Source organism: Amblyraja radiata, chromosome 6 (assembly GCF_010909765.2).
Source record: "Amblyraja radiata isolate CabotCenter1 chromosome 6, sAmbRad1.1.pri, whole genome shotgun sequence".
NCBI classification, from domain to species: Eukaryota; Metazoa; Chordata; class Chondrichthyes; order Rajiformes; family Rajidae; genus Amblyraja; species Amblyraja radiata.
The window spans coordinates 74970666-74983627 of NC_045961.1; the positions used below are offsets into that span (position 1 = coordinate 74970666).

The 12962-nt window shown below is 45.6% G+C and overlaps 1 protein-coding gene across 2 annotated transcripts in view; it reads right to left on the reverse strand.

Annotated features, from left to right (window-relative positions):
* uchl3 (ubiquitin C-terminal hydrolase L3) overlaps positions 1 to 12962 on the reverse strand; it is a 53345-nt gene that overhangs the window by 17747 nt on the left and 22636 nt on the right. For both annotated transcript variants that reach the window (XM_033023000.1, XM_033023001.1), the window contains 2 exons: positions 10257 to 10385; positions 677 to 833 (listed from right to left, as the gene is read on the reverse strand). In XM_033023000.1, the coding sequence (XP_032878891.1) occupies positions 677 to 833; positions 10257 to 10385 (286 nt within the window). The remainder of the gene's footprint in view (positions 1 to 676; positions 834 to 10256; positions 10386 to 12962) is intronic.

Genomic DNA, 12962 nt, shown 5'->3' on the forward strand with positions numbered 1-12962 from the left:
ACCGCATTCAATATAATCATGGCTGATCATCTAAAATCAGTACCCCGTTCCTGCTTTTTCCCCTATTTCCCTTGATTCCTTTAGCCCCAAGAGCTAAATCTAACTCTCTTTTGAAAACATCCATGAATTAGCCGCCACTGTCGTCTGAAGCAGAGAATTCCACAGATTCACAACTCTTTGGGTGAAAACCTTGTTACCTCTTTAAGATCTTGCTCGAAATCTATCTATTTGATCAAGCGTTTAGTCGTTATCCCATATCTCGGCATCAAGCTTTCTTTGATGATGCTCCATTGCAGAGTCTTGTTACATTACAAGGCACTACAGCAAATCAAGTTATTATCGTAACCAATCTTTATCCTATTGCAAGTTTGTATCTTAATAGGAAAACTAGGCAGCAAACAAAAATAAAAAATAAATGGTTCAGTTTATTTTCTTAATGACTGAATTGCTAGATGACTTTGTTCCTGTTATGATTTTGTTTTAATGCATGGGTGCTTTCTTTGTACTTAATTACTCTCCCCGTTCTTTTCAGTCCTTTTCTAATTTTTGGTTATTAACATTTGTGTTCACAGGGGCAATATCACAAACATATGCAAAAAGGAGGAAATATTTGTTTGACATTCCCACGGCAGTCAAGGCTTCAACCCCAATGTAGATTTTACTCACAAACACTCACCAAATCCCAATTTATCTTGATTGTTCGCCAGTGCATGTATTAGCCCAATAGTCCCACAGGCATTACTGATGGTTTGTTTCATGAAATAAACACGTGGGTTGACTTTTTGCCCTTCAGCTTTTATTTTTGCTTCCTCTTCTTGTTTGTAGGCTTCATACTGGAGAGAAAAAAGAATCATGAACCAACAGTTTCTAAAACGTGGGCTTCCATTTGCAAATCGAATAAAATTTCTGAAGGTAGACACAAAATGCTGGAGTAACTCAGCGGGACAGGCAGCATCTTTGGAGAGAAGAAATGGATGACGTTTTGGGCCGAGAGCATTCATCAGACGTCAGATATAGAAGATGATGTAGAGAGAGATATAGAACAAATGAATGAAAGATATGCTAAAAAGTAGTGATGATAAAGTAAATAGCTGTTTGCTAAGTGAGAACAAGAAGCTGGTGCGACTAGGGTGGGGGAAGGATGGAGAGAGAGGGAGTGCAGGGGTTACTTGAAGTTGGAGAAATCAATATTCACACCACTGGGTTGCAAGGTGCCCAAGCAAAATATGAGATGCTGTTCCTCCAATTTGCGTTTAGCCTCACTCTGACAATGGAGGAGCCCTAGGACAGAAAGGTCTGAGGGAATGGGAATGGGAATTAAAGTGTTTGGCAATCAGATCATTTAGGTCTAGGTGGACTGTACGAAGGTGTTCAGTGAAACGATTGCCCAGTCCAGGTTTGGTCTCAATGCTAACTTCTATTTGCCTCTTGGATTCCTTTAGCTTTGGTCTGCAGAAGGCAATGTTCTGTCTTACACATTCACTTTGGGATGTGCCTGTTACAACCAAAGATATAACATAGGAAAAGCACCAGGTAATAAGATGATCAGATCCAAGCAAAGTCTCAGATCCTCTATAGTTTTCACTTTGTCCATTATCTCAGATAAACTTACCATCATATATACCAAGGAGCAATAAAATTCCTCATTCACATGAAACATATGAAGTAAACAGTATTCATAGCAATGACAAATTAAACAATAAATATGACAGTGCAAAATAGCTGAACAGTGTAAAGATTGTAGTGTAAAAAATACTGAAGTGCAATAGCAGAATGGGGTAGAATAATATGGCAACACCTCTGTGAAGAGGGTGTGAAAGAGGTGATTGATTCAGAATGCTGCTATCAGTGGGGAAGAGGCTTTTCTGGATGTCCGAGCTTTCAAGTAACTATATCTACTTCCAGAAGGTAGAAGGGAGAGCAGGGAATGGCCAGGGAAGCAGGCATCTTTCACAATGCGAATGACATACATTTTAAAGTACGATTAGCAGTGTAATGTCAGACATGTGGTGCCCAATGGGAGTCAGGGGTTATGGAGAGAAAGACAGGAGAATGCGGTTAGGAGGGAGAGTTATGGGCCTATCCCACTGAGTCGATTTTTTGGGCGACTACAGGCGACTGCCGCAAAAATTTCAACATGTTAGCGTCAATTTTTGCTGTCATAGGTTGTCGTAGGTTGACGTGTCATAGGTTAGTTCCATTAAAACTAGTCCCTGGCAGTCGCCTAAAAAGTCACCTAAGTGGGCAGGCCCATTAGATCAGGCAAGATTGAATGGCGGAGTAGACTTGATGGGCCAAATGGCATCATTCTGCTCTTATTACTTATGACCTTATGTCCAACCTGTGCATAGCAAACTCCCAGAAACAGTAAATTATGATATCCAGATAATCTATTTTAGGCAGTATTGTCCAAGTGGTTAATGCTGCTCAGGACATCAGGGAGAATTTACCTGCTTTTTTAAAGGACAGAATTGATGTTGTGGTAAATTATAGATTATTTAAGTTGGAGGAGGTCTGTAGTTACTTTGATTTGCAAGTGCCTCCATGTTCAGTTATCTGTCATTACACTTCTCTTTCACACAACTTGTTCCCACGGATAATATTCTAAACAATAAATTCCTATTGCCTTAAGCATAATAAAGGCTAAATGCAAATGTGTCAACATTGCATAGCTCATGTTCCCACTTGCATTCAACTAGAACTGGAGGAATATTTACGCAACATTCTGGTTCTTTTACAAATACTAGAATTAGTATCTTGCAGCAAGACAACATCTCAAATGCTGAGGAAGGGTCAGAAGAAAGGTTCTGATCTGAAACTTCACTTATCCATGTTCTCCTGAGATGCTGTCTGGCCCGCTGAATTACTCCAGGCACTTTGACTCTTTAAAAAAAATCTCAAATGCTTCATGGACAAAACATGATACCAAGGCATGCCATGATTTATTTCTGCAGATAACTAAATTCTGAGTCAAATTCAGTCAAAAGAGAGAGATGATGGTTAAGAGGTCTAGTAAAGGGATTCTAAGTCAACCTAGAAAGGAATCTTTGCCTCATATGCTCATCATTACCGTTCAGTGTTCCATATTTAACGGCATCCTAAATACTGTTTTGGACTATCCTTTGCGAGTAACTGCAATGCATTTTGAGACTGGCACAAACTGCAACCACTGTGCGACAGAATCATCGAGGGTGCTCGATGAGGAAATATCAGGCATATTTGTCCTGGACAGCATTGGGCTTCAAGCATTGTTGGAACTGCACTCGCCCAGGCAAGTACAGAATGTTCCAACACTCTCCTAACATGTACCTTGTAGGTAGCAGAAAGGCTTTGAGGTGTTGGGAGTTGCGTTATTCACCACAAGATAGCCTTTGATCTGATCTTGTTGCCACCATATTTATGAGCTGTATAAAATCATAAGAATAGATAGATGGGTGGATGCACATTCGTTTACCCAGGGTAGGACAATCAAGAAGCAAGGATTACATGTTTAAGTGAGAGGGACAATATTTATAAGGAACCTGAGGGGAAATTCTTTCACTCAGAGGGTGGTGGGTATTTAAAAGACACTTGGACAGGTACATGGATAGGAAAGATCATCTTTGTTGGCACGGATAAGTTGGGCCAATTAGTCTGTTTCCGTGTTGCGTGACTCTACGACAGGTCCCATCGTCTTCTGATCAGTGACGATCTCGAAGATGTTAATAATCAGGGATTCCATCATGTACCTGAACCAACACTCTCAAGATGATTCTAGTCATTTTTACTAGGGTCTGTCAGTGGGACAAGTGTAACCCTACAATTCAACATGGCTGTGTTTTATGCAAATCTGACTCAGATCTGATCAGCCAAAGCAGCAACCTGACACCTGTAGCCAGACAAATGCTGGCTTGCTGATCTGAACCATTCCCAAGCTGTGCTCTCCCATCAAACAGTGTGTGGCCCAAACCCAGATCTTCACTATCGCCATGGGTGATACATTTGGGATGGTATCCAACCTGCCCAAATGTATCTAAATGGTTCATCTGTCTGGGTGGTTGAGCCAAAGGTAGGGGTGAGAAACACATCTGTTCGCACAGCTATCTTTTAAGGTAGGAAATTCATTCCATGCACTAATGGTCATTTGAAATGTCAACTTTGAAAGGAGGTTAGATGGTTTAAACCAATTTTATCAGATCAAATTTCAAAACTAGCTTAACTATAAAATGACAAAAAATACATTTTTGCCACCTCCAACGGGATCCCACCACCGGACACATCTTCCCATCTCCTCCCCTTTCGGCTTTCCGCAAAGATCGATCCCCCCGTGACTCCCTGGTCCATGTGTCCCTCCCCCCTCGACTCCATCCAAGGACCCAAGCAGTCTTTACAGATGAGGAAGAGGTTCACCTGCACCTCCTCCAAACTCATCTATTGCATCCGCTGTTCTAGATGTCAACTGCTTTACATCAGTGAGACCAAGCGTAGGCTTGGGGATCGCTTCGCCCAACACCTCCGCTCAGTTTGCATTAACCAACCTGAACTCCTGGTGGCTCAGCACTTCAACTCCCCCTCCCATTCCGAATCCGACCTTTCTGTCCTGGGCCTCCTCCATGGCCAGAGTGAGTCCCACTGCAAGTTGGAGGAGCAGCACCTCATATTTTGCTTGGGTAGTTTACACCCCAGCGGTATGAACATTGCCTTCTCCAATTTCAGGTAGTCCTTGCTTTCTCCCTCCTTCCCGCCTTCCCAGCTCTCCCACAACCTACTGTCTCCTCCTCTTCCTTTCTTCTCCCTCCTCCGCCCCCCCACCCCCACATCAGACTGATGATGGGTCTCGACCTGAAACGTGACCTATTCTTTCGCTCCATAGATGCTGCCTCACCTGCTGAGTTTCTCCAGCATTTTTGTCTCCCTTCAATTTTTCCAGCATCTGCAGTTCTTTCTTAAAAATATTCTGAGAATCATCTAATCCATAACACATGCAAATCAGGGGTGTGCTTTGAAGAAGAAAAGAACAGGGAAAATTGTCACAATGTTTGTTCACTTTGTTCAGTATCAGTCTGATGGCTCTTATACCTGTGGTAGAGCGGTTGAAGTAGAAAAAAAAGTTGAGTCAGGTTAAAATATGTAGACAGTTTCATCATTTAAACTGTCTGGGAATGGCAAGTTCCTGATGTGTTGAAAGGCCAAGTTTTTTTCCCCCATGTAGAATGCGGAGCCAGACAGACTCTCAACAAATCAACTAGCCCAAGGACATCAACAAGACTTAAAATGCACGTGCACACAAATCAAAGACCTCCCAACCCCATAATCTTCCTATAGTTTCATAAACATCAGTGATAGATCCTCAATGTTCTAAAAACATTCTGACTTTGACACAGCATATAAACATGACAGACTAATTTCTTTTCTTAAACTTACAATTTAAACAACAGACGACAAGCGCCTGTGACCTGTCTTTGCGTTTAAAGACAGACCTCAAACAAGTTCATACAACCCAACACTTAACATTTTCAAAACAGATTGAAGCTTCATTCTTTCCCCCATTTATAATTATTGAGACTTGTTAACTGTTTTTAAAGTTCCACTTTGCTTTCCCCCCACCTCTTCAAGAATGTCATTCTTCCAGAATTTCCATTCTTGAAACATCTTTAATGTATCAAAGTATTTTTTCAAACTCAATAAAATGGTACCAGGCGACTTAAGGAGACACTAGTTCAATTTCACATTTATTGTCACATGCACCAATTAAGGTACGGTGATACTTGAGTTACCTTACAGCCATACAAGTAAAAAACACAATAAATTTAACAGAAACATCCACCACAGTGGAATCCACATTCCTCACTGTGATGGAAGTTAATAAAGTTCAGTCATCTTCCTCCTTTGTTCACCCGTGGTCGGGGTCTTTGAACCCTCTGCAGTTTGCCGCTGCTGATGGTCTGATGTTCAAGCCATCTTGTCAGGATGATTGAAACTCCGGCGTTGGGATCAAAGATCTTATAGAATAGAATAGAATGCTATTTATTGTCATTCAAACCTAGGTTTGAACGAAATTTCATTTCTACAGATTTTTACATTACAAAACAATCCAAGACCCACACTTAACACAGTTTACATAAACAACCATCACAGTGAGTCTCTAACATCTCCTCACTGTGATGGAAGGCAAAGTCTTTATCTCTTCCCTTTGTTCCTTCTCCCGCGGTTCAGCAGTCCAACTGCAGTGTTGAGGCTCCAATGTTAAAGCCCCCGGCGGGCGATGGTAAGTCCTGAGGCCGTTTAAGCCACGCCGGGCGATGTTAGGCCCCGGCTCCATGTCCTTAAACCCGCGATTCCAGCGGGAGTAGTCGCCGTTGCGGAGCTCGGAAAAGCGGTCTCCCACCAGGGACCTGCGAGCTCCCGATGTTCCCGTCCACCGGGTTTGCTGATGGCGTCTCCGAACTCCAAAAGTCGGGTCGCAGCCGCACGCCACCACAGCTCTTCCCGCTCCGAAGTTGGCCAGCTCCGCGATGTCAGTTCCGCAGGCTCTGCAACTGGAGCCCTCAGGTTAGTCCCGGCCGGAGGTCGCCGCCGGCTCCACGATGTTAGGCCCAACGACATCCGAGACCCGACAGGGAATAGTCGGGTCCCCGCACAGGGAAGAGATTTAAACGGTTTCCCCCACAGCCCCCCCCACCACCCCCCACATATACTCAGCTAAAAAAAGAATAAAAACTAACTCAAAGACATACATTTGACAAGACAAAAAAAAAAAAAAAAAAAAAAAAAAAAAAAAGACAGTCGACTGTAGTCGAGCCGTTGCCGTTAGGCGCCGCCACTCCCATATAGCAGAGCAAGATGGCCTACTCTCACACAAACACGTAGTACGGTCATGGGCAGATTCATGGGTGATTATAGGACCCATTTTAGCAACCAGCCTCCGCCATCTTGTTCCGCCATCTTGCTTCGCCATCTTGTTTCGCCATCTTGCTTCCGGCCAAAGATCGGATCTTTGCTTCCGCCTCCGCTCCCGTATCTTCACAAGTCTTTGACTTGGGCGGGGAGAAGGGGGGGTGCGGGGCCCGGGGAGAGGAGGGGTGCGCGGCCCGGGGAGAGGGGGGGTGCGCGGCCTGGGGAGAGGGGGGGTGCGCGGCCCGGGGAGAGGGGGGGTGGGCGGCCCGGGGAGAGGGGGGGTGCGCGGCCCGGGGAGGGGGGGGTGCGCGGCCCGGGGAGGGGGGGGGGTGCGCGGCCCGGGGAGGGGGGGGGGGTGCGCGGCCCGGGGAGGGGGGGTGCGGCTCGGGGAGGGGGGGGTGCGCGGCACGGGGAGGAGGGGGGGGTTGCGCGGCACGGGGAGGGGGGGGTGAGTGGCCCGGGGAGGGGGGGGTGCGCGGCACGGGGAGGGGGGGGTGCGCGGCCCGGGGAGGGGGGGGGTGTGGGGCCCGGGGAGGGGGGGGGGGTGTGGGGCCCGGGGAGGGGGGGGGGGTGGGGGGCCCGGGGAGGGGGGGGTTTTTGATAGGGGGGGGTATAGGATCTTTGGTTGGGATGGATCAAAACACTCTGTGGCATGGAGTACCCGAGTCGGCCTCTTCTTACCGGAGACCGCGGTTTCACGGTGTTAAAGTCCACTGGCCCCGGGGTCAGAGCACTTCCACAGTGATCCTCGGCAAACGATCGCTCACTCCACGATGGTAACTCCGTGCCGTGCTTGCGGCTTGAAGCTCTGGACCGGTCCTCAGGAAAGGCCGCACCACTCCACGTTGTAGACCGCAAGGGGGGGAAACAATAGACAATAGGTGCAGGAGTAGGCCATAAGGCCTTTCAAGCCAGCACCGCTATTCAATGTGATCATGGCTGATCATCCACAATCAATACCCCGTTCCTGCTGTCTCCCCACTATCTTTTCAAGTCCTATCTAGCTCTCTCTTGAAAGTATCAAGAGAACCGGCCTCCACGACCCTCTGAGGCAGAGAATTCCAGACTCACAACTCTCTGTGTGTAAAAGTGTTTCCTCATCTCCATCGTAAATGGCTTACCCCTTATTCTTAAACTGTGGCCCCTGGTTCTGGACTCCCCCAACATCAGGAACATGTTTCCTGCCTCTAGCGTGTTCAAACCCTTAATAATCTTATATGTTTCAATCACACCCGCTCTCATCCTTCTAAACTCCAGAGTGTACAAGCCCAGCCGATCCATTCTCTCAGCATACGACAGTCCCGCCATCCCGGGAATTAACCTCGTGAACCTACCCTGCGCACTGTCAACAGCAAGAATGTCCTTCCTCAAATTTGGGGACCAAAACTGCACACAATACTCCAGGTGTGGTCTTGCTAGGGCCCTGTACAACTGCAGAATGAATAATCTCTTTGCTCCTATACTCAACTCCTCTTGTTATGAAGACCAACATGCCATTCGCTTTCTTCACTGCCTGCTGTACCTGCCTGCTTACTTTCAATGACTGATGAACAAGGACCCCCAGATCCCATTGTACTTCCCTTTTCCCAATTTGACACCATTTAGATACTAATCTGCCTTCCTGTTTTTGCTACTAAAGTGGATAACCTCCCATTGATCCACTAATCTGCCCACTCACCCGACCTGTCCAAGTCACCCTGCATTCTCATAGCATCCTCCTCACAGTTCACACTGCCACCTAGCTTTGTGTCATCTGCAAATTTGCTAATGTTACTTTGAATCCCTTCATCTAAATCATTGATGTATATTGTAAATAGCTGTGGTCCCAGCACCGAACCTTGCGGTACCCCTCTAGTCACTGCCTGCCATTCTGAAAGGGACTTGTTTATCCCTGCTCTTTGCGAAAGATCACATCTCCATCGAGGTAAGTGACTGAGAAAGGTTTCCCACTATTCCCCCCCCCCGGGCAGGTTGTGTTGATCTTTAATTTGCGTCAGGTGATATAAATCACAGCAATTATGGTGCTCTGCAATGGCTTACCCGGAGATTCTTCTTTGGACTGCTGTCCATTACACCATCACCATCCATCCATAGGTTGGATCATGCCTGACAAGGCCCACATCTCAAGCTTACTCTCCACCAGGGCTGCACAAACCTTCTGTGACTCCACACATCCAATCAATCTGCAGACCTCAACACTGTAGTCACCTCACCAGCAATTAGGCAACAGGAACGGGACTCCCGAGGCCCTACCCCTGACCACACTAAAACCCCGTTGAGCCGTCAAAGGCCTTCTTCACTCTTTCAAAACATCTCAAATGATTTAGTTTAGTTTACTTCAGAGATACAGCGCGAGAACAGGCTCTTCAGCCCACCTAGTCCACTCCGGCCAGCGATCCCCGCATACTAACACTTTCCTACATACACTAGGGACAACTTACATTTTTATACAAAGCCAATTAACCTACAAACCTGTACGTCTTTGGAGTGTGGGAGGAAACCAAAGATCTTGGAGGAAACCCAGGCGGTCACGGGGAGAACGTACAAACTCCGTACAGACCGCACCTTTAGTCGGGATTGAACCTGGGTCTCTGACGCTGAAAGTGCTGTAAGGCAGCAACTCTACCGCGTCGCCACCGTGCCACCCAATCAGACTCATTTAAAAACAATTGATATATATATATATATATATATACACATATTAAATGAAACTTAGGAACATTTTTAACATTACGTCTGGTAAATAAAATTGTTGAAGAAAGTAATCACTTAATGCTTTTCAATCCAGGTTGGCGCTTCTATTTAATAAACGGGACCATGCTCTATAAAGAGGTGGCTAGATGTGAATGCATCTGGCCTCTTGTCTCAGCCCCTAGATTCAGTATTGAGTCCAGTGGAAGCGCAGAGGTCAGCTGTGCTGGCATCTAACCTCCAGCACATCTTTAACCGCTCATTACGGCACAGAAGTCAGAGAAGCTAGGAAAATACTGACCTGCAAAGGGCCAGTGTCATCCGAGCTGAGAGCAAAAGGCAAGTTTTTGGCCCCATATTTCAACACTGACCACTACCGACATGCAAGAAGGCTGAAGTGTACAAGAGTCAGGAAACAGTGAATCTGGCCCTGTTCTGACTGTTACATTTCAGAATCTGCCGAATACCAGTTCAATCCTCAGTAATTTGCTGACCTTCCATACAAAAATCACACTCATTACAAAGCAGAAGATGAAACAACAATCAGGAGAAACAAGGATGGAATATTCACATCTACATAATTGAAGGATATGTAATACAGGAATTGAAGGAATATGTAATAATGTGCCTCAGTTCGAAAGCCCCACATTTTTGATTGGTAAACTTACTATTTTATTTTCTAAACATACCTTTTCTGTCACTGGGAAGAGCAGGAGAATTGAGCAGACAGGTCTTGGCACCAGGCTGAGAAGTTCAGGATCCATTCCAAAGACGTCGCCAAACTGCCAGGTGGGAATCAATCCGAGCTGCTGCAGGAACTGGTGGGAAAATACCACGGGTCAGTTCTGTAAGTGAAATCTTCCTTCCACACTCATCAAACACACAATTAAAGGGACTGGGCAGAAACAAGGCTGCATAGCTGACACACAAAGGTAGATGATTTTAAATCGAGCATCTTCAAGGGTGCAAGGAAGTGAGAAACAGGTACAGAAATGGGCCATCTGGTCGCTTTAACCTAATTTGTCATTTTGCCGAGTCAAGTTTGTTCATCTACCTCAATATTATTTTCTTGCTTTGTCCTGCAATTATCCATAAATGAAACAATTTCTGCATTCAGAAAGGAATATATTAAACCACCACAAAATTCTTTGGACAACAAAGAATTGTTTTGATATTATAAATCATACATAGCCACATGCATATCTCAAGATTAAAGTGTAGTCACCTCTGTCATGGTGGAAATATGGCAACCAATTTGGCTACAGCAAAGTCCCACTAACCAAAACGTTATAACCCCATTGTTGGTCAACGGATACAAACCTGCACATCTTTGGACTATAGGAGGAAACCGGAGCAGCCAGGGAAAACCCATGCAGTAACAGGGAGAACATCCAAACTCCTACAGACAGGGTGGCACATTGGTTTAGTTTAGTTAAGAGATACAGTGCGGAAACAGGCCCTTCGGCCCACCGAGTCCGCGCCGACCAGTGATCCTCACACATTAGCACTATTCTACACACACTAGGGACAATTTACACATACACCAAGCCAATTAACCTACATCGCTGTATGTCTTTGGAGTGTGGGAGAAACCGAAGATCTCGGAGAAAACCCACGCAGTCTCGGGAAGAACGTACAAACTCTGTATAGACAGTACCGGTAGTCAGGATCAAACCTGGGTCTCTGGCGCTGCAAGGCAGCAACTCTGTTTTTGTTCATTTCCGACTTACGAAAAGATCAAGTTAATGTATGGTTCAGGTACGGAACCGTCATAACTGGGGACATAGAAACATAGAAAATAGGTGCAGGAGTAGGCCATTCGGCCTTTCGATTCAGCACCGCCATTCAATATGGTCATGGTTATCATCCAAAATCAGTACCCGTTCCTGTTTTTCCCCCCATATCTCTTGATTCCATTAGCACCAAGAGCTAAATCTAGCTCTCTCTTGTAAACATCCAGTGAATTGGCCTCCACTGCCTTCTGTGTTGGGAAAAGGCAGGGAAATGGTATTGATGTAGGAGGTCAATGTTAACCGCACAGAACAGTGGATCAGGACTAAATAGCTTATTCCTGTTCCTATAAGACATATCCTTTTGTCTTTTGTTTTCAGCTATGAAAATGCTCCAACCAAGCTTCTGCTCATCTGCTCTACCATTTACTAGAATGTTATTTCCTTCGAGAATTTGTCAAATTCTGTTGACGGTCCGGTGAAGCACCTTGGAGAGATTTTCAATGATTAACGTGCTTTACACGTACACCAACTTCGTACTGGTGAGCTTTCCCTGTGCCTACAACTGTCTGGCTCAAACAGGAGTCACTCACCCAAGAAAGGATAAGTAACAAGTAATCTTTTTTTTTTAAACACCGAAAATTTTATCCAAATTTCTGTATCTGTTACTAACCATCAACTATCTTTCAATTTCCAACTGGTGTTCAAACAGTATAAAAGGTCAACTCTTACCCGATTCTAAGAAGGTTTTATACATTGGATGCCAAGAGGCATGGGGTTAGGTTAGGCAATGGGGTTAGGTTAGGTAAGGGAGAGGTACAGCGAGACCTGGGTATCCTTGTACACCGGTCACTGAAAGTTGGCGTGCAGGTACAGCAGGCAGTGAAGAAAGCTAATGGCCTTCATAACAAGAGGATTTCAGTATAGGAGGTTCTTCTGCAGTTGTATAGGGCTCTGGTAAGACCACATCTGGAGTATTGCGTACAGTTTTGGTCTCCTAATTTGAGGAAGGACATCCTTGTGATTGAGGCAGTGCAGCGTAGGTTCACAAGATTGATTCCTGGGATGGCGGGACTGTCATATGAGGAAAGATTGAAAAGACTAGGCTTGTATTCACTGGAGTTTAGAAGGATGAGGGGGATCTTATAGAAACATATAAAATTATAAAAGGACTGGACAAGCTAGATGCAGGAAAAATGTTCCCAATGTTGGGCGAGTCCAGATCCAGGGGCCACAGTCTTAGAATAAAGGGGAGGCCATTTAAGACCGAAGTGAGAAAAAACTTTTTCACCCAGAGAGTTGTGAATTTGTGGAATTCCCTGCCACAGAGGACAGTGGAGGCCAAATCACTGGATGGATTTAGGAGAGAGTTAGATAGAGCTCTAGGGGCTAGTGGAGTCAAAGGATATGGGGAGAAGGCAGGCACGGGTTATTGATAGGGGACGATCAGCCATGATCACAATGAATGGCGGTGCTGACTCCAAGGGCCAAATGGCCTCCTCCAGCACCTATTTTCTATGTAGGCCACTTGCTCAGGCTGGATCAACCAGAGCAGGGAGTGGGAGATAAGGGGGCAGAGTCCCCGCACAGTAACATGTCAAACATTTGCTATCCAGCTAGAATCATAGTGATAAAGTGTGCAAATAGGCCCTTCGGCCCAACTTG